Source organism: Oryctolagus cuniculus, chromosome 16 (genome assembly GCF_051225735.1).
Source record: "Oryctolagus cuniculus isolate XC-2025 breed Fujian yellow rabbit chromosome 16, ASM5122573v1, whole genome shotgun sequence".
NCBI classification, from domain to species: Eukaryota; Metazoa; Chordata; class Mammalia; order Lagomorpha; family Leporidae; genus Oryctolagus; species Oryctolagus cuniculus.
In genome coordinates, this window is record NC_142882.1 from 19709692 (window position 1) to 19729545 (window position 19854).

The following is a 19854-nucleotide window of genomic DNA, read 5'->3' on the forward strand; positions in this document are numbered from 1 at the left end:
GCCCGGCTGTCTGCTGTGGCCTGGGCTGGCGCCCCTGCCCCTGCGGGAGACCCCCATGGAGCTCCTGGCTCCTGGCTCTGGCCGTTGTGGCCACCTGGGGAGTGGACCAGCAGGTGGGTGACGATTCTCTCTCTCTCTCTCTCTCTCTCTCTCTCTCTCTCTCTAACTCTGCCTTTCAAATACGTAAGACAACTGAAAATAAACTTTAAACAGAAGCAGAGGCTGGAGCCCGGGCTCACGGCGGCCCTGAGCGAGGGTCTCGCCCCCCCCATCCCCGGCCGTGGCCATGGCCTTGGTCCTGCCCTCGGCCCCTCCGACCCTCGGGAGCTGGGGCCAGCAGCACGGACGTCACGGGGGCGGCCTCCCAGCCGGGGACAGTGGCGGAGAGAGACGCCCCCCCCCCTCCGCGCCAGCTCCTGGCACCAGTGCTGGCCGCCGGCGGCTCGGAAAGAACACGCCACACCGCCTGTTTCCGTGTGGTGCCGGGGTTGCCTGGCAGCCGGGGCGGGGGGCGGGAGGCGGCAGCCTGGGAGGGGTCAGGAGGCCGGCCCGGGCCTGGGATGTGGCAGCCAGGGCAGGGGGTCTGGAGGCGGGGGTCGGGAGGCCGCCCGGGGCCAGGTGGGGGCCCTGCTGGACACCCCCACGGGCCAGGAAGGAAGTCCCGGGGAAGGGGCCGGGGGCGCCCGACCCCAGCCCCTGCACATCCCCGAGACGGGCGCAGACTCCGCCCGGCCCATCGCCGGCCACGGTGAATGGCTCAGACATGGCCATGGGAACCCGGCTGGGCCAATGAGAAACAGCCCTGAGCTCTCGGCTGGGCCAATCAGGGGCCGGGCATCTCTGCTTCCCCCCCCCCCCCCCCGCGCCGGGGGAGCCCAGGGACACGGGTGCGGGCAGGGCGTGCGTGGGAGACGCCGTGGGACGCCGTGGGCGGCCACCTCGCAGCCGCTGGGACCCCCGACATTCAAAGCAGCCGTCGGTGCGGGAGAGGAGGACCCCTCTTAGCCGACTCCCACCAGCCGGCAGGTGGGGTGGACCCCAGCGCCCACCAGCTCCCTCCGCACAGGGGAATAGTACTCGCCCATGAAAAGGACTGACACGCAGACGGACCCGGAAAACCTGATGCTGGGTGAGAGAAGCCACACACTGAAGGCCCCAGAGCGTGGGACCCCTGGGCAGGAAGTGTCCACCCTCCACCCACCCACCCATCACCATTGCCACTCACTGATCCCACATGTGTGCATTGCCCTGGAGACGTAGCCGGGCTGTCTAACGGGGGAGGCAACGTAGCAGGGCTCAGTCTAACGGAGGAGGCAACCCCACAACCCACGTAACCCAGCCGTGCCCGGGGCCGCGTGGCCAGAGCCGTGACGGCGCACACTCGGGACACCGTGGAGGCCAGAAGGGGCCGGTGACTCAGCTGTGATGAGGGGGAGAGAGCCACGAGGGGGGCCGGGGCTCCACGGAGCTCCACACCCCCTGCCCGCCGCCCTGGCCTCCTCGCTCCGCTCCGGGTGGCCCCACCTGCCGACTGTCCCAGGCACCGCCGCCCCTCCGAGGCCCTGTCACCTGCCAGCAGCCCCTGCCCACCTGGGGCCCCTGAGAAGCCCCCCAGCCCCCTCTAGCCAGGCCGGCTGCCCCCTAGTGCCCCCTCCCCGCAGCCCAGAGGGTCCAGGCATCTCCGCCTCATCTCCCGGTGCCCCGCAGCCTCCTCCCTGACCCGTGGCGGGGCCTGGCCGGAGCCCGCGGATAAACACAGCCGCCCTCCGCCTCCCACCCCATCCATCAGCGCTGAACAAGGGCCGCCCTGTGCCAGAGCGGGGCTGGGCCCCAGGGGCAGGAGGGGCTCCAAGCCCTGGGGTGGCTCCGCCCCTCGGTCTGCTCACCGCTCACCTCCCCCCAGGTGGGGGGGGGTATTCAGGCTGCGTGGAGAACTGGGGGAGGGGGGCGGGGTCACTCCTCTCTCTCTCTCTGCCCACCTAAAAAGTGGAAACATTCATGGGCAACAGGGATCTGAGGGTCCTGTTCTTTCTTTTTTTAATTTTCATTTTTTTATGGGTGAGCGTTTGGCGCAGGCGCCTGCGGTCCACACCTGGAGCCCCCGCCCTGCCCCCATCCCGGCTCCCCGGGAGGCAGCAGTGACCCCCCCCCCCGGGAGACCCGGATGCAGCTCCTGGCTCCCGTGTGGGCCGGGCCCAGCCCTGGCTGTGCCAGGCGTCCGGGGAGTGACCCAGCGGACAGCAGCGCTCTGTCTGCCCGCCTCTCCAATACGGAGCATTTTTTTAGATCTATTTTTAGACTTATTTAATTTTTTAAATCTGAGGTTAACATGTAACGCTTGTACATTTTTTGAACGATTTATTTATAGGGCAGAATTACAGACAGAGAGAGAGAGCGAGAGGTCGGTCTTCCATCCGCTGGTTCACTCCCCAAATGGCCGCAATGGCTGGAGCTGCGCCCATCGGAAGCCAGGAGCCAGGAGCTCCATCCGGGTCTCCCACGCAGGTGCAGGGGCCCAAGCACTTGGCCCATCCCCCACTGCTTTCCCAGGCCACAGCAGAGAGCTGGACCGGAAGCGGGGCAGCCGGGACTCCAGTCGGTGCCCCGACGCCGGCTTCAGCGGCCGCACCACCACGCCAGGCTCCCGGCTGTGTCGGTGGAGCCACGTGGGCGTGAGCACAGCCTCACCCTGCGCGCACGTGGCGTCGGGGCGGTGACACTCGCCGGGCAGCAGGTGACGGTGAGGGGAGCGCCATGCCCGCGTCTGTCTTTCCACCTGTGCCGCGCCGGGAGAGCCCGCTGCAGGGAGCCGTTGGATGCCCGGGACGTGGGCGGGCGCGGGCGCCGGGGTTGAGTCCCTGGGACCCAGTCCCGCCCACTTCCCATCCAGCTCCCTAGTGCCCCAGGGGAGGCAGCCCTGCACCTGCTGGGGGCTGGGGAGACCCGGATGGAGCGCTCCTGTCCCCACGTGGGAGACCCGGATGGAGCTGGACGTCGTGGCCCTGTGGGGAGCGACCCAGCTGATGGAAGACCTCTCTGTCTCTCTGAAGCTTTTCTAAAAAAAAAAGAGAGAGAGAAGAAAGGGAAGAAACTGGCACAGAGAAGTTGAGCAACTTGTCTCAGGACACACAGCAGAGCTGGGCTCAAAAGCCGAGCCCCCCCTGAGCCCCCCGACGCCTGGCATGCAGACCTGAGGGCTGTGCCTGCCACCCTTGTCGTGACCCCTCCCTGCCTGTGGGGGCTTCGGGGAGGACAGAGAAGAAACCCACAGGAGGCCCTCATGGGGGGGCTGTCACCCCCGTGGGAGGTCTGGAGCCAGGGGCCCAGGGCGGGGCTGGCTCCAGGTCTCGGTGGGTGGGTCTGGGGCTCCAGGGTTTCGGCCCCCCGGCCCAGCCCTGGCCGCTGGGTCCTGGGAGGCGGCGTGGGGTCCAGCTTCTCCGTGGACGAAGCGCAGCGACCAGGCTGCCCTGATGGGTTCTGCAGCCCCGGGGCCGGGCAGCTGCCTCCTCAGCTCCATTCCCTTCTGGATTCCGGAGGGGGAGGCAGGCCGGCCCGGGGGGGCGCCCGCGTGTCTCCCGGCCCAGCAGGCGTCTGCCAGGGAGGGCCCCAGGGGCCCCGTCACGCAGCCACCAGCCTCCCTGCTCCAGCCTTGGCCGGCCTCCCGGAACCACTGGGCCTGGCATGGCGGGAAGCGGGGCGAGGGGGGAGTGGGGGGAGCGGCTGGGGCGACGGCCAGAGACTCGGGCCAGGAGGTCCTGGGCACAGCGCGCACACAGTCCCCCGTCTGCACGCAGCTCCTGGGGGAGGGGCCGGGCTGCGTGACCTCAGGCGTGTCTGGTCGCCCGACGACCCGAGACCGCGGCGACACCCTGCAGGACATCCGTCCCGGAGTCCTGACCACGATCCCGGCCAGGGCACAGAGACACTAGGGAGCCTCCCCAGGCCACACAGCGAGGTCCTGCTCGGCTGGATCCTGCAGCCCCGGCTCTGTGCGCCCCCTCCCCGCCCCCGCGTGACCGCCCTGCCTGTCAAGCCCTGGAATTCACAGTAACAATGTGACATTCGCTACAGGGAGCACCAAGCACGTGATGCTAATTGGAAAAGTGCTATCCTGGTTTCCCCAAACCCCCACCCCCCAGCCTGCCCTCTGGGGTCTCCTTGGATGGGAGGGGGCTCCTGAACCCCCCCCCCCGGGGGGCTTCAGGGCTGGTGGGATCCAGGAGGCAGGAGGGGGCGCCGGCCGGCCCCTGGGGACAGAAGTGGGGCGCCCGTGGGAACGCTGTCTGTCACGCCCTGCGCACACGGCTCCCCAGGGCCCCGCGGTGGCAGTGGCGGTGGTGGCGGCGGCGGATCAGGCCACGTGTGCCCCGGCGCCGGCCCCGTGCCTGGCTCCCATGTGCGCCCGGCCCCGCTGCAGGAGCCACGGGCCCCGCCGGAGCCCTGGGTCTGCTCGCGAATCCGGGCGCAGCCCCCAGGTGTGCCGCCCGCCAAGGCAAACAGGAGGTGAGCTCATGGCCCCGCCGCGGGCAGCGGGCAGGGCGGGGGGGGCACGCTGGCCTTTGCTGGAAACTGGCTGGGCTGGGCCGGCTGCTCCCCCCAGCCGCCTCCTCCAGGGGCCCACCTTGACTTCCCCCTCCCCTCTGCAGTGCCTGGCACAGGAAGCTGACAACGGTCGGGGCTCAGTGTATGTGTGTGGACTAGAGGGACGTGCTGGGGGCAATCTGTCCACCTCCAAACTCCGCCAGGACCTTCCACGGATCGGACTCTTTACGTCTCCTTACCACCGCCTCCAGGAAGCCCTCAGTGACTGCTCCATAGCCTCCCCTCCCCTCCTCCCTTCCACCCCCCGAAAACAGATCTGGTAATAACTCCACTCTCACACCTGTCTTGTGTAGCGGCCTCCGGCCAATCACGCCGCTCCACCCCCCCCAGCTCTGTGCCTCAGTTTCCCTGTCCAGTGAGCAGAAGCTGTGAGGACTGGCAGGCCTGGGGGGAGAGGCTAACCGGCCCCGGGCACCTTGAGGCTGGGAGGGATCATTTTTGTGTTTGCAGTGATCTTTAGTTTTATGAGAGGAAGGCCCAGCCCAGCCTTGCACGTGGGTCTCCTCGGGCTGGGGGGGGGGGTGGCGGACACAGCACCTCCCACCGCACAGATCCGGGACACCAAGTCAGGCCCTGGGCGGACCCCAGCTGGGGTCCCCTTGCACCTGCGCGGGGAAGCTGGAGCCCCCGTTCTCGGCTGCTCACCCCCATTTCCCAGTGGTCCCCACCTCCACCTCCGAGCAAGGGAGGGGACTGGGTCCCTGGCACACAGCAAGCGCTCAGTAGCTGAGTGAGAGAGGAGGCGGGGCGGTGTGTGTGGGGGGTGGCTCCCCTTTCTGGGGTTCCCCCCCCCGACTCACTTTCCCCGCGTATACCCGGCTTCAGCCCGGCGACTCCGGGTGGGGCCTTGAGCGCCGAGCCCAGCGCCATCTGTTTACTTTGTGGCCGGGCGCTGGGCAGGGCCCCGGTGGGCCGTCCCCTACCGGGCCAGTGCCACGCGCATAAATAGCGCCGCGGGCCTCGTGCGCGGTAGAGAGCCAGCAGCCCCGGGCCCCGCCGCCGCCGCCGCCATGGCTCCAGCCGCCACTTGCGTTCTTCTGCTCGCCCTGGCCGCCCTCCGTGCCTCGGGCCAGGCCCAGATCCCGCTGGGTGAGCCAGGACCCGAGGGAGATTGGGGTCCCGGCTCATGGGGGCGCGCAGGGCCGAGGTCGGGGGAGCAGGCTCGGCGTCGGGGGATCCCCACGGCGGCGGCTGCAGCGAGGAGGGGGCTCGGGGTGGGGAGGGGCCCCAAGCCCTGACACCTCAGCAGTGCCCCCTGTTGCCGCAGGCGGAGACCTCGCCCCGCAAATGCTCCGAGAGCTGCAAGAGACGAACGCGGCGCTGCAGGACGTGCGGGAGCTGTTGCGACAGCAGGTGCGGGACTGAGGCGGAGGGGCAGGGGCGGCGGGGGGGGGGGAGGGGCGCGGCCTGGGGGCCTCCCCCCACCCCCGGCTGACCACCACCCGCGCCCGCAGGTCAAGGAGATCACGTTCCTGAAAAACACCGTGATGGAGTGCGACGCGTGCGGTGAGCGCCGGGGACGTGGCGGGCGGGAGAGGCGCGCGCGGAGCGCTCCCGGAGGGCGGCAGGGAGGCGGCCGCGCGCCCCCCGGGGGGCGGGCAGGGGCGCACAGCCGGGGCGCGGCGCGCGGGATCCCGCCCCGCCCCGCCCCCGGCCGGCCCCAGCCCGCGCGCGCGCGGCGGTCCTGAGCCGCCCCGCGCGCGTGTTCCCGCCCCCGCAGGGATGCAGCCCGCGCGCACCCCCAGCCTGAGTGTTCGGCCGCTGCCCGAGTGCGCGCCCGGCTTCTGCTTCCCCGACGTGACCTGCACCGAGACGCCGGGGGGCGCGAGCTGCGGGCCCTGCCCCGCGGGCTTCACCGGCAACGGCTCGCACTGCACCGACGTCAACGAGGTGAGCGGCGCCCCCACCCCCGGCCCGCCCGCCCGCCGCCCCCACGACTCCCTCCTCCCCCCCCGCCGGTGCTCGCCCCGACCTCGCCCTTCCCGGCCGGGGCACACGCCAGGACGACGTCCCCGCGGCCCTGCCCACGCCCCCCTCGACCACCCTCTGTGTTGCTAGGGACCCCCACCCCGGCGGGAGTGGCCGGCCCCAGCCGCCCTCCCCCCCCCAGCCAGGGGCCAACGATCCTTTTACTGCTGAGGGGCGCCCGCCAGCGAGACCCCACCGCCGCCGGGCGCGCACGCCGCGACGCCCACTGCCCCCTTCCTCCGGGGATGCCCGCCCCCCGCATTCTCTCCGTCGCCCCTGAGGGGCCAGCCCCCTGCCGGCGCGCCCCCTGACTCGCGCCGCCCCCCCCCACCCCGCGCCCCGCAGTGCAGCGCCCACCCCTGCTTCCCGCGAGTCCGCTGCACCAACACCAGCCCGGGCTTCCGCTGCGAGGCCTGCCCGCCCGGGTACAGCGGCCCCACCCACGAAGGCGTGGGGCTGGCTTTCGCCAAGGCCAACAAGCAGGTGAGGGGGCCCGGCGGCGGGGAGGGCGCGGGGACGGGCTGGGGGGGGGGTGGAAGTGCGCCTGCGCGGTAACCGCGGACGCCCCCTCCCCTAGGTCTGCACGGACATTAACGAATGCGAGACCGGGCAGCACAACTGCGTGCCCAACTCCGTGTGCATCAACACCCGGGTATACGGCCTGCGGGGTCGCAGCAGGGCCGGGGGTGGGGACCGGGGCTGCGGGCCGCCCTCCCGCCCGCCCGCGCTGACCGCCCGCGCCGCCGCCGCCCCCGCAGGGCTCCTTCCAGTGCGGGGCCTGCCTGCCCGGCTTCGTGGGCGACCAAGAGTCCGGCTGCCGGCCGCGCGCGCAGCGCTCGTGCCCCGACGGGACGCCCAGCCCGTGCCACGAGAAGGCGGACTGCGTGCTGGAACGCGACGGCTCGCGCTCGTGCGTGGTGCGTGCGGGGGCGGGCGGGACCCGGGGGCGGGCAGCCACGCCCAGGCGCCCGCTGATGTCCGTGCCCCCCGCCAGTGCGCCGTCGGCTGGGCGGGCAACGGGCTCGTGTGCGGCCGCGACACCGACCTGGACGGCTTCCCGGACGAGAAACTCCGGTGCCCGGAGCGCCAGTGCCGCAAGGTGGGCGGGGCTGTGGGCGGGGCCGTGGGCGGGGCGGTCCCGTGGCCACGCCCTTCACGCTCCCCATGCCCGCCGCCCCCAGGACAACTGCGTGACGGTGCCCAACTCAGGGCAGGAAGACGTGGACAAAGACGGCATCGGAGACGCCTGCGACCCGGACGCCGACGGTGACGGGGTCCCCAACGAGGGGGTAAGGCCGCGCAGGCGAGGGGCGGGGCTTCCGCTGCAGGGGGCGGGGCCAGGGAGGGACCTTGGCGGCCTGTCCCGCAGGACAACTGCCCGCTGGTGCGGAACCCAGACCAGCGTAACGCGGACGGCGACAAGTGGGGCGACGCATGCGACAACTGCAAGGGTCAGAAAAACGATGACCAGAAGGACACCGACCGGGACGGCCGCGGTGACGCCTGTGACGACGACATGGACGGCGACCGTGAGCGGGGGCGAGGGGCAAGGGGGCGCCGCGGGAGGGGGAGGGACAGGCGAAGACAGAGCCCTCCCACCCGCTGGGTCACTCCCCAGAGGCCCACGACAGCCAGGAGGCAGGAGCGCCATCCGGTCTCCCACCTGGGTGTCCAGGGGCCCAGGCCCAGGAGCCACCACTTGCGGCCTCCCGGATGCCTTAGCCGGAACTGGACAGGAAACGGAGTGGGGGGCTCGAACCCAGGCGCAGGGGTCCCAGGTGGGAAACACTGGCTGCACGCCCAGCCTTGGGGTCTCCATCTTGTCCACAGGGATCCGGAACTCCAACGACAACTGCCCCAAGGTCCCCAACTCCGACCAGAGGGACAGTGACGGGGACGGCGTAGGGGACGCCTGTGACAACTGCCCGCAGAAGAGCAACGCGGACCAGGTGCGGGGTCGCCTGGCAGGAGCAGCCTGGGACAGAGCGGGGGTGGTCGTCGGGCTCGGGGGGTCTCTCCTCCGCCCCTCCCTGAACCCCTGCGCCCTGTGTCCACGCCCCCTAGAGCGATGTGGACCACGACTTCGTGGGAGACGCCTGTGACAGTGACCAAGACCAGTAAGGAGGCCGCCTGGGGTGCGGGCGGGTGGCGGGGGTCGTCTGCGCAGCCCTGCCAGTCACCGCCCGCCTACCCCGCTGCCCGCCCCAGGGATGGCGACGGACACCAGGACTCCCGGGACAACTGCCCCACGGTGCCCAACAGCGCTCAGCAGGACTCGGACCACGACGGCCAGGGCGACGCCTGCGACGAGGACGATGACAACGACAGGGTCCCCGATGCCCGGGACAACTGCAGGCTGGTGCCCAACCCGGGCCAGGAGGACTCGGACAGTACGAGGGGCGGGGCCGCGCTGGTGGGCGGGGCCTCGAGGGGGCGGGCCGTAGATGGTGGGGAGGCACTTGGTGGGGCGTGGCCACGGTAAGAGGGGTGTGGGGCTGTGGCTGGTGGGCAGGGTCGTAGCTGGGGTGGGGCTATGTCGAGGGGCGGGGCCTTGTGGGGCGGGGCCGTGGGTGAGGGGCGGGGCCTTGCTGGGCGGGGCAGCGTTCAGGTGGGCGGTGCTAGGCCTGCCCCACCCCCGGCTCTCCTCCCTCCTCAGGGGACGGCGTGGGCGACGCATGCCAGGACGACTTCGACGCCGACAAGGTGGTGGACAAGATCGATGTGTGCCCCGAGAACGCCGAGGTCACCCTCACCGACTTCCGGGCCTTCCAGACGGTCGTGCTGGACCCTGAGGGCGATGCGCAGATCGACCCCAATTGGGTGGTGCTCAATCAGGTGGGCGGTGGGCGCGGCGCTGGTGGGCGGGGGCGGGGGTGAGGGCTCCGTGGCTGAGCCCCGGCCCCGCCCCTCCCCAGGGCATGGAGATCGTGCAGACCATGAACAGCGACCCGGGCCTGGCTGTGGGTGAGCGCCGTGGGGGGATGGGGGCGTGGCCGAACGTGGGGCGTGGCCGAACGTGGGGCGTGGCCAGACGGGTGGTGTAGCGGCCCGGGGAAAGTGGGGGCGTGGCTAGACGGGGCGGGCCTCCTAGGTGCGAGGAGGCTGGGTCTGTGGGATCTGGCCCGCGATTGGCTGGGCCGGCAGGGGCGTGGCCAAGGGTAGGTCGCGGGGAGTGGGCGAGGCGGGTCTGGGCCGCGGTGGGCCAGCGTCGGAGCCCCACAGCCCCGGCCCCTCCACAGGGTACACGGCCTTCAACGGCGTGGACTTCGAGGGCACGTTCCACGTGAACACGGTCACGGACGACGACTACGCCGGCTTCATCTTCGGCTACCAGGACAGCTCTAGCTTCTACGTGGTCATGTGGAAGCAGATGGAGCAGACGTACTGGCAGGCCAACCCCTTCCGGGCCGTGGCCGAGCCGGGCATCCAGCTGAAGGTGCAGGGGCCCCGCGGAGAGAGGGAGGGACCCACATCCCATCCGCTGGCCACTCCCCAGACGGCCGCAGCGGCGGAAGCCAGGAGCCGGGAGCTCCATCCGGGTCTCCCACGCGGGTGCAGGGGCCCCGCGGGAGCACGGCGGGCCCGCGGAGAGAGGGAGGGACCCACATCCCATCCGCTGGTCACTCCCCAGACGGCCGCAGCAGCGGAAGCCGGGAGCCCGGAGCTCCATCCGGGTCTCCCACGCGGGTGCAGGGGCCCGAGGACTCGGGCCATCCTCTGCTGCTTTTGCAGCCATAGCAGGGAGCGGGATCGGAAGTGGAGCAGCCGGGACTCGAACCTGCGCTCCAACACGGGACGCTGGCGTCGCAGGCCTGGGCTCAGCCCGCTGCACCCAGTGCCGGCCCCAACAGTCCTAAGCCCATTTCCCACCAGCTCTGGGACGCACCCTCCACCCCAAAACCCTGCCAGTGGCTCCCACAAGCCCTGATACCTCCCCAGAGCCCCCAGACTCCCAGGACCTCAGCTCATGCCACAGATACCAAACCCGCAGGTCACCTGATCCTGCAGCCCCCCAGGCCTGTCCATGGCCCCCAGGTCCTCGAGGGACCCCAAGATCACCATGGCCCCATAAGGCCTCCCCACCGTGGTCCCCAATACCTCGTGGGCAGAGACTGACCCACAGCCCCGCCCCCACCTGTCCCACCAGGCAAGGTTGGGGGGAGGGGCTTGGGGGGCCGGGAAGGCCTCTGACCCCCCTCTCTGGGCGGTCGCAGGCTGTGAAGTCCTCCACGGGGCCCGGGGAGCAGCTCCGGAATGCACTGTGGCACACGGGGGACACGGCGTCGCAGGTGCGGCTGCTGTGGCAGGACCCCCGCAACGTGGGCTGGAAAGACAAGACGTCCTATCGCTGGTTCCTGCAGCACCGGCCTCAAGTGGGCTACATCAGGTGGGCGCGGGCCGCTCCGCCCTAGACGGCCCAGGGTCAGCCCCCACCCCGGACAGCCCAGTGTCCGCCTCCCACCCCCAACAGCCTGGTGTGCGCCCCCACCCCGCCCCCGCTCCCATCACCCACTCGCTTGCTCTTAGCTGAGCCTCCCCCCACCCCGGCTTCCACACCGCTAGGAAGCCCAGTGCTGTGCTGAGGTCCACCATCCGCTGGTTCGCCTCCTGATGGCCACAACGGCCCGGCCAGAGCCAGGAGCCTGGTGCTCCATCTGGGCGTCCCCTGCGGGTGGCAGGGACCTCAGGACTCGCCCCCCCCACTTCCTGGGCTCAATGTTCGCCCAGAGCTGGGTGGCACGTGGAGCAGCGCAACCCTCCTCCCTGTCGCCCGCCCGCAGGGTGCGGTTCTACGAGGGTCCCGAGCTGGTGGCTGACAGCAACGTGGTGTTGGACACGACCATGCGGGGCGGCCGCCTGGGCGTCTTCTGCTTCTCGCAGGAAAACATCATCTGGGCCAACCTGCGCTACCGCTGCAATGGTGAGCGCGGGGCGCACGGGGCGCGGCGGGCGGGCGGGGACGCGGCCTGGCCCCGCCCCTCACCGCCTGTCTCCCCCTCCCCCACCACGCAGACACCATCCCCGAGGACTACGAGGCTCAGGCCCAGCGGCTGCAGCTGGCCTAGGGGCGAGCGCGCGGACCCCGCACTGGACGACGGCTGCCCTGGCCGGGGCCGGCCTGGGGTGGCAGAGAGCGAGGGGCTCGGAGCGGACGAAATAAAGTTGTGTGAGGGCAGCGCCTGGCTGTGGTCTCTGTGGCAGGGGAGGGTGGGGGCAGAGGAGCTGCACCGGGGACCCCACGCCCAGGCCTCTGCGCCCACGCCAGCCCCGCCCCACCGCACCCCACCCTACCCGGGGCCGGCCGCAGCGTCCTGGCCCCTCCTGGCCCCGGGCCTGTTCTGGGGGGCGCGCGCGGCCCCCGCCCACGCCTCAACGCCGAGGAAGGAAGAGCTGGCGGGTTGACGGAGAGACTGAGAGGCAGAGACAAAACCTCGCATTTTTATTTGTCTGTTTCATTACAAAGAGTGCAAAGTACAAAGACAAAAGCATCCGCGCCACAGGGCGGGGCGGGGGCGGCCGAGTGCGCCCCGCCCCCACCCCACCCGCCCGCCGCGCCCCCTGACGTCGCAGCAGGCTGAACATGCTGTCCGGGGGCGGCAGAGCCGGCCTGGGCCGGGGCAGGGGCAGGGGTCGGGCCGGCGGGTTTGCATATATCAGAGGAGCCACCCAGCGTCCTGCTGGGGGACACGGCGGGGCCGGGGACTGCCAACGTCCTCCCCCTCCCCGGGGTCTGGTGGCCAAGGCCACGCTGTCCCCGCATCACCCCCCAGCGGGCAGGCGGTCAGAAGTGCTGGGCCGTGTGGGCTGCGCAAGGACAGACTACCGGCCCCAGCGCTCGCTGCGTGACCCTCACCGCTCCCCACCGGCAGTGGGGGCGGCAGATGGAGCCGGCAGCTCCCCCAAGGTCCAGCAGCTGCCCCCCCCCCCGCCTCCACCCCCGCGTCCTCAGGGAGGACCCCAGCATGCAGGCCTGCGGGTGCAGGTCTCCCGGCAGCCTCCGGGGGCCAGCGCGTGTGGACAGACGCCCCGGACATAGCAAGGGCTAAGACGGGCATGTGACCCCCCCCACTCGCTGTGAGCCCAAGGGGATCAAGGGCAAGTTGGGCACAGGCCGAGCTGACTGGGCAGGGCCTGGGGGGGACCGTCCCAGGGGTCCCACCCACATCACAAACCAAGAACGAGTCCCCGTGGGGACCCTGGGCCGCGCCCAGAGCCTGTGTGACCCCCCCAGCAGCGGCTCCATCAAGGCCCAGAGCAAAGGGGCTTCCGCTCTCCTGGGGGGCTGCAGAGGGTCCCCCAATACTGCCAGGCCTGCCCCCACTCAGCCCACAGCTGGGGGCAGCAGGGTCCTCTTTGGAAACAAGAACTTGGGGTGCGGGTTGGGGGGAGGTTGGGACGCAGGGTGTGGCCCAGCTGCAGGCCCCCCCAGGCATGGAGGACCGGGCAGGGGTACCAGAGCTCTGAGGCTGTGGCCGCCGGGCTCCCCACGGGCCTCTCGCCTGCTCCTGTCCACCCGGGCCCTGGCAGGGAGCACGGGTCTGTCTCACTGTCCACCTGACGGCTGTCGGCCATAGCGTGTGCCCCGGGACAGTTACACTGCCCGGGAGATACCCGGCCACATCCAGTCCCCGTCCTCGCCCACGAGGCCCGTGGAGGGACAAGCTCCCGCCTGCTCCCGCCCTGGGGAGACCTGGCAAACAGTCGGGCCTGGCTTCCTTGCGGTCTGGGGGCAGCCGTGCAGTGCAGAGCCTGGCCAAAGCTGGGAGCCTGCGGGCAGAGCCGGGGAGGGGGCAGCCCTGGCCGGGGCCTGGCTCCCTCCCAGGACCGTCCCAGGCCGGCAGGTGCGGCCAACCCTCGTCTGGAATCCCAGTATTCGCATCGGGAGGCCCAGGCTGCCCCCAGAAGCCGTCTCGTCTCAGAAAAGTCTTGGGGACCCAGCGGATCGAGCACGGAACAGAAACGACACGGCGACAAGACAAACAGAAAAGCCCCGGTGGGGCCCCGGGAGGGGCTGGAACATTCGAGAACAGGGGGCGCCACGGCCTCGCCGCCCGCCCGCCGCCTTCTCCCTGCAGGCTGAGCTCGGTGAGGGGCGCCACCGACACGTCCCAGTCCCGGGCGCCGCGCCGCGCCCCGCCCTCACTCGGTTCCAAGGGCCGCGGCTGCAGACGGGAAGGGGCCGGGGCTCCCCGGCGGAGTCCCCGGCGCCTGGTTTGAAGATTTGCATCCGAGCAGGTCGCGCCTGTGGTTTTTAAGGCCGTTTTTTAAAAAATTCTACATACACGTCTACTGGTAGTCAAACTCTTCTGTGTACACGGAGTTTTTCTTTAAAAAAAAAAAAGAAAGTCCCCTTTCTCGGGCCCCTGCCTCGGCCACACCCACAGGACCGGCCCAGGGGAGGGGCTTCCCACACCTGGCTCCCAGGAGAGGTCGCCCAGCGGGCCGAGGGCAGCACCCCCTCCCCTGCACGGCCACCGGCTGCCTGGAGCGCTCCCCAAGCGCCTGCACCCCTGGGCCGGTGCGGGGGGACAAGGGTCACCCCCACCCTGGTTCTCGGGGTGCCAGGGAGCCGCAGCCTTGTCTGGGGGGGGTGCACTCTCCCCACCCACGCCCCCAGGCAGCGGGAGGCCTGCAGGGAGAGAGAGACGCTCCGTAAGAGCCGAGCGCCCTCCGCGCACGCGCGCCACGTGCCCCCAGCCCCCGCCGGGCCCTGTAAGCGGGATCACCTGGGGGTGGGCGGGGTCGGGCCCCGGTCCACCTGCCCACACTTCCAGTTAGCTTAACAGAAACAAAGGAGTAGGTAACGCGGGGTTTCCAGGTGCGGGCGACATGCTCCGGGCAAGCGCTGGCTTGGGGGGGCTCAGCTCCGCCACCCCCCGGTAAACACAGATCCAAAGAAAACAAAAACACAACTAGGAGAGAGCCCCTGGCTGCCTCCCACGCGCGCCCCCGACCCCACGCGTGCGCGCTCAGAGGATGCGGCCGCGAGAGGAAAAGGGACCGCAGAAAAAACCTCCGGGGCCGGCCGCGGCGGGGCGGGGCGTGGCGGCCGGGGGGCGTGGCCCGGGTGGCACCGCCCGCTCCCGCCGGGTGGGCTCCAGCGCTCTGCATGCGCGCAGAAATTTGTATAAAAGACAGCCGTCAAAATAGTGTTTATTTCGCGTTGCGCCCGCCCCGCTCTCCGGCGCTCTGGCTAACCGCGCTGGGGGCGGCAGGCGGCCGGGCCGGGGTCGGAGGAAGGCAGTGAGAGCTGAGCAACAGTCGGCGATGCCCCGCGGCCCGCGGACGCCCCCTCCCCAAACCCGGCCCGCCGCCGGCCGGGAGCCCCCGCTCTCCGCACCGCGCGGGGCGGCGCACCGGGCTCACCCCGAGGCGGGGCGCCAGGGCACGAGCGCAGGGGCAGGGGCCTCACGGCCTCCAAGCCCAGCCTGGCCCCGAGCGGACGGACGCACGCACGGACCGGGCTGCGGCGGAAGTGGACAGCCTGGGGGAGGGGGCGGGCGGGCGGGGGGCGCTGGGCGGCATTGCAAGCTCTGGATCACAAGCTCGGCCGTTGGCGGGGGCGCGGAGCGCGGCCGGCCCCGGCTCGGGGCGGCGCCGGCGGGTCACTGACCGGCGGGGGTCACAGGCGGTCCATTCGGAAGGTGTCCTCCGTGGCCGGGTCGGCCAGGACCATGTCGGGGTCGTTGAGCATGTGGAGTCCGTCCAGGGTCAGGGGGTCGATCCTGAGCTCCTCCAGGGGGAACTGGTTGTCCGAGTCAAAGCTGACGTCACCCACGCCGGCCAGCGTGCTGGTCAGTTCTTTAGAGAGGCTGGGGGGGGACTCTCCCGTCACTGGGGGGGGAGGGCACACGAGGCAGAGCTGAGTCCCGGCCTCCTCGGGGACACACTCGGCCCCGCACAACTCCCTGCCCCTGCCGCCCGCCAGCCTGGCTTCCAAGGCCAAGGGGGGATGGATGAGGACGTGGGGGGGCTGGGGTTTCCTGGGTGCCGGGCACCGGGCCCGCAGCAGGGGGCTCTGGTAACCACACCGGTGTGTGTGCCCGGAGGCGGCTGCGGGTGGCACGGGGGGGGGGGGCGGGCCAGGCAGGGGCTCCTCCGTCGTCAGCGTGTCGGCTAGCGCAGGCCAGCAGCACGGACCGGAGGGGGAGTGGCCGGCCCTGTCCTGAGCTCGGGCGCCCACGCCCTGGTCCAGGTTGGGTCTCCCCGGCCCGAAGCCCAGGAGGGAGGGGCCCGGCCTCCCTGGGCCCCTGCCGAGAGGGTGGGCACTGACTGCAGGGCCTCACCTGTGAGGATGATGTTCGGGATGCCGCTGTGGCTGGAGTAGGCCAGCTGCGGGGGGTCCGGCAGGCTCCCGGGGCTGCCCGCCAGGCCCATCATGGCGGCCTGCGAGTAGTTGAGCGTGGACCCCGGGCTGTAGAGGCCGCTGGAGCTGATGGCGCTCTCCATCATGTTGAACTGCTCCAGCTGCCAAGGGAAGCGCCCGACTTGTGACCTGTGACCTGTGACCCCCCCACGCCTGCACTCCCCTGGACGGATGGATGCCCGAGCGGCTGGCCCCAGGCTGCGGCTTCACATCCCCCCCAGCCCCGCCCAGCCAGGCCAGCGCCACCTCCCAGCCAATCCCCGTGTGGGCCGCGGCCAGGCCCTGCCTGCCCTACCCCTCCACCGGCAAGGTGGGGGGAGGGCGTGGAGGGGTGAGGCCGAGGGGCAGCGAGGGGGTCCCTGGAGCGCGCGCAGCCCGGCCCCGCTCACCTGGTGGGACAGAGCATTGGCCTGCCGGGCCGCCATCTGCTGCTCATAGAACGCATCCCCAAACACGCTGCCCAGGGCGGAGGAGTGCTGTGGACACAAGAGAGGGCTGCTGCGGCCCGGCCCCCGACCCCAGGATGGCCTCTCCTGGGGGCCTCTGCAGCCTGGCACCCCCCAACCATCGCCTTCATCTAACAGCCTGGAGCCCCCAATCCCGCCGCAGGGAAGGTTATGGGGGGTGGCAGAGACGCGCCCTAGAGGACAGCTGGGGAGGGAGGCGGGGTGCAGCACATGGGCTTGGTGGCCCATGATGGGCCCCACGGGGACACAGGGACACGGAACAGGTGCAGGCCACACACACACACACACACACACACACACACACTTGGACGGGACGCGCACACAGGCTGGCCACCGGCTGAGAGAGCGAGGTTCAGGCAAAGCCTCCCCAGCCTAGGCTGCCTGCCTGAGACCAGGGGCCCAGGGCGGGGCGGGGGGGCCACATGGCGCTGGTGCTGCCGGGGGGGGGCTGGGGACCCTCACAGGGAAGAGATCTGCCAGAAAGGGGCCGCCTGGAGCCCACACGGAGGGGAGGCCTGCTGGCGAAGTCAAGGACAACATAGCCCGAGGCCACCGGCAAACCCGCGGCTGGGAGCCCTCCGAGGGGCAGGGTGGTCAGGCCACCCTGCACGCACCCAGCACCTGGCCAGGTTGGACGGCTGCACAAAGACCCCGCACGTCCTCCAGGCTCCAGGCTGGCCACGGGCCCACAGCTGGTGTGGGCGCGGTGGGCACTGTGCCAAGGGCAGGGGGTGGTGCCCACCCGGCCGGCGGGGCGCTCCTGAGGCCCAAGATTCTACGGGACGCCCGGGGAGGGAGGCACAGGCAGCCAGGAGGGGAGAGGACAGTCAAATTGCCCATTCTGGGGCCGGCACAGGGGGTTCGGCCACCGCCTGCAGTGCCGGATCCCGCGTGAGCGCCGACTCGAGTCCAGGCAGCCCCGACTCCCTGCTCACGCGCCTGGGAAAGCAGCAGCACATGGAGCAAGTCCTTGGGCCCCTGCACCCACGGGGGAGACCCGGAAGGAGCCCCTGGCTCCTGGCTTCAGCCTGGCCCAGCCCTGACTCTTGCACCATTTGGGGAGTGACCCGGGGGTGGGGCTTGGGCACCAGGCGGGCGCCTGCTCCTGACCTGGGGCCTCGGACTCGGGAGAGCTCCGCACGCACCTGCCTCACTCGGAAGGGGGGAGGGGGCTGCCCCGGGACAAGGCTCAGCGGGGGCGAACACGGTGCCCACTGCGGGCTGGGCGTCGCCAGGGTGGGAGGTGCAAGGTGTTGGGCTTGGGGGACTGGTGGGCCAGTCCTCAGGGACCTGGCCACAGCAGGAAGCCAGGGCCAGCCTCTGCACAGCTGCCCGGGACGGACAGACGCACGAGATGGCTGCCTGCTGCCTGCTCCCTGGCCGGCAGGCCAACCCGCCTAGGCTTTAGGCAAAGATGAGCCGACCGCTGAGTCTCCCCGAGAGAAGCCCACCTGGCCCCTCAGCCTTGTCATGTGCAGCGAGAGAGAGGGGCGGTTAACGGGGACTGGCGCTGTCGGCCTGGGACGGGCCCTGCTGAGCCCACGGCGGCCACGTGGCGAGACCACAGCTCTCAGCTGGCGTGGACAGAGTGACGGAGTGCGTGCAGTGGCCACGCTGACCCCGACTCGCTCACAGTCACTGCTGGCCGCTCGCCCAAGGAGCCGGGGCCTCACCCTTGCCTGCAGAGCCTCCCGGGCCCTCCAGGGGACGGCTTCAGGGCTCTGGGGGTTTCTCAGCGGGTGGCGTTTGGGGATGGGGTGGCCCCAGGGTGCCCCTGACAGAGGTTCCATATGGAACCCTGGCCCCAGAGCTAAAAACGTTCAGCACAAGGGCTGGTGCTGTGGCGCGGCAGGTGAAGCCGCCGCCTGCAGTGCCGGCATCCCATGTGGGTTGGTTTGAGTCCCGGCTGCTCCACTTCCAGTCCAGCTCTCTGCTGTGGTCCGGGAAGGCAGTGGAGGATGGCCCAAGGACTTGGGCCCCCGCACCTGCGTGGGAGACCCGGATGGAGCTCCTGGCTCCTAGCCCAGCTCCGGCCATGGTGGCCATTTGGGGAATGAACCAGTGGATGAAGACCTCTCTCTCTGCCTCTGCCTCTGCCACTCTGCCTTTCAAACAAATAAATCTTAAAAAACAAAACAACAAACCACACAGCCCCTGCGGCAGCCGCAGGGCAGAGAGGGAGCCCCGTGCTTCCGGAAGACGCCTGGACAGGAAGTGCCGGGAGTGAGGGACAGGACACAGCCTCAGCGCGCCCCCCACAGGACGGGCACAGGGCGGCTCGATGCCACAGCCGCACTTGGAGAGCGCCTGGGGTGGCCGAGGGTGCCCAGCCACTGCAGCTGGGGGGCAGGAGGGACTCCCCCGCCTTGAGGAGCCTCAAGGGTGCTGAGTGGAGCACTCTGGTGTCACCAGTGCCAGCAAGGAGCCCCCCCCCCCAGCCAGGTGCCCCTTCCCCCGTCCTGCCCAGGGCCCCACCCCGGGGCAGCCTGGTCGGGGCACAGCGCTGGTCTGATGGCGTGCACGTGATGAGATGGAGTGAGACACGGGGCACAGACGGGGGAGAGACGGGGGTGCACGGGGTGCGGGGGTTGGCGGCGGCCCTTACTTGCGGGGAGCTCCCGGGGGAGAAGCCTTGATTGGAGACGGGCGAGGTAGGAGACTGGTTGGCCGGGGAGCCGGCGCTAGCGCGGTACTGCTGCAGAGCCGGCGCCTGTGCGACAGACAGGTCAGCCCCGTGCCGGCCGGCCCCGCCCCCGCAGGCCTCCCGCCCCCAGCCCCCGGGCGCCGCGTGCCCGCCCTCAAGCACCTGGGGCCCTGCCACCACGTGGGAGACCCAGACCCAGCGCCCGGCTCTCGTGGAATTTGGGGTGCACCTGGGGGAAGGGAAAGCCCTCTCTCTCTCTAATGCGTTTTAGAAAGGGGCAGCCTCAGCTCTGGAGACTTCAGAGCCCATCTGTGGCGCCCAGGCACACCTGTGCGCACGCATGCGTACACGGGCAGGCACGCTGCTGCCCCCTGCTGTGGGCCCTGGACAGGCCCCCAGCTCTCGGGACACTGGCGGCCATCAGGACAAGCCTGTGAGGACGAAGGACCCCGGCTTCTCACGGCTGCGGCCCAGAGTGGGGGGGGGGGCGGCACTGAGCCGGACTGGGAGCAGGAGTGAGAGCAGTGAGGCCCCACTCAGCCCTGGCCCCGCCCCCAACCCCTGCCATCCCTCAGGGATGTCTGTCTGCTCAGTGGCGGCCCCTGCAGGCAGCAGACAGGAGCCCATCTTTCCGTGGGCAGGCGGGGGGAGGGGAGAGGGAGGATGAGGGGGGGAGGAGAAGGGAGGAGAGGGAGGGGGAGGAAGAGGAGGGGGGAGGAGAAGGGGAGAGGGAGGGGGGAGGAAGAGGGGGGAGAGGGAGGGGGAGGAAGAGGAGGAGGGGGAGGATGAGGGGGGGAGAGGGAGGG

The 19854-nt window shown here is 70.9% G+C and overlaps 2 protein-coding genes across 6 annotated transcripts in view; one reads left to right on the top strand and one right to left on the bottom strand.

Moving 5' to 3' along the window:
• The first annotated feature begins 5532 nt into the window (after window positions 1–5532).
• On the top strand, window positions 5533–11746 carry COMP (cartilage oligomeric matrix protein). 2 transcript variants are annotated; one of them, XM_070059020.2, is made up of 19 exons: window positions 5533–5691; window positions 5870–5955; window positions 6057–6108; window positions 6323–6492; window positions 6916–7053; window positions 7148–7222; window positions 7329–7487; window positions 7565–7669; window positions 7752–7859; window positions 7940–8099; window positions 8401–8519; window positions 8635–8687; window positions 8779–8960; window positions 9227–9405; window positions 9486–9534; window positions 9810–10006; window positions 10785–10957; window positions 11352–11491; window positions 11584–11746. In XM_070059020.2, the coding sequence occupies exons 1-19, from the start codon at window positions 5613–5615 to the stop codon at window positions 11634–11636; spliced, it is 2277 nt and encodes a 758-aa protein (XP_069915121.2). In that variant the 5' UTR covers window positions 5533–5612; the 3' UTR covers window positions 11637–11746. The 2 variants fall into 2 exon arrangements, with proteins under 2 accessions (XP_069915121.2, XP_069915120.2); XM_070059019.2 differs by having other exon boundaries at window positions 5537–5691; window positions 5852–5955.
• A 3295-nt stretch (window positions 11747–15041) lies between these two features.
• Window positions 15042–19854, bottom strand: part of CRTC1 (CREB regulated transcription coactivator 1) — a 51692-nt gene continuing 46879 nt past the window's right edge. For all 4 annotated transcript variants that reach the window (XM_070059023.2, XM_070059024.2, XM_070059025.2 and 1 more), the window contains 4 exons: window positions 19010–19114; window positions 16327–16413; window positions 15858–16038; window positions 15042–15405 (listed from right to left, as the gene is read on the bottom strand). In XM_070059023.2, the coding sequence (XP_069915124.1) occupies window positions 15194–15405; window positions 15858–16038; window positions 16327–16413; window positions 19010–19114 (585 nt within the window). In that variant the 3' untranslated portion in view covers window positions 15042–15193. The remainder of the gene's footprint in view (window positions 15406–15857; window positions 16039–16326; window positions 16414–19009; window positions 19115–19854) is intronic.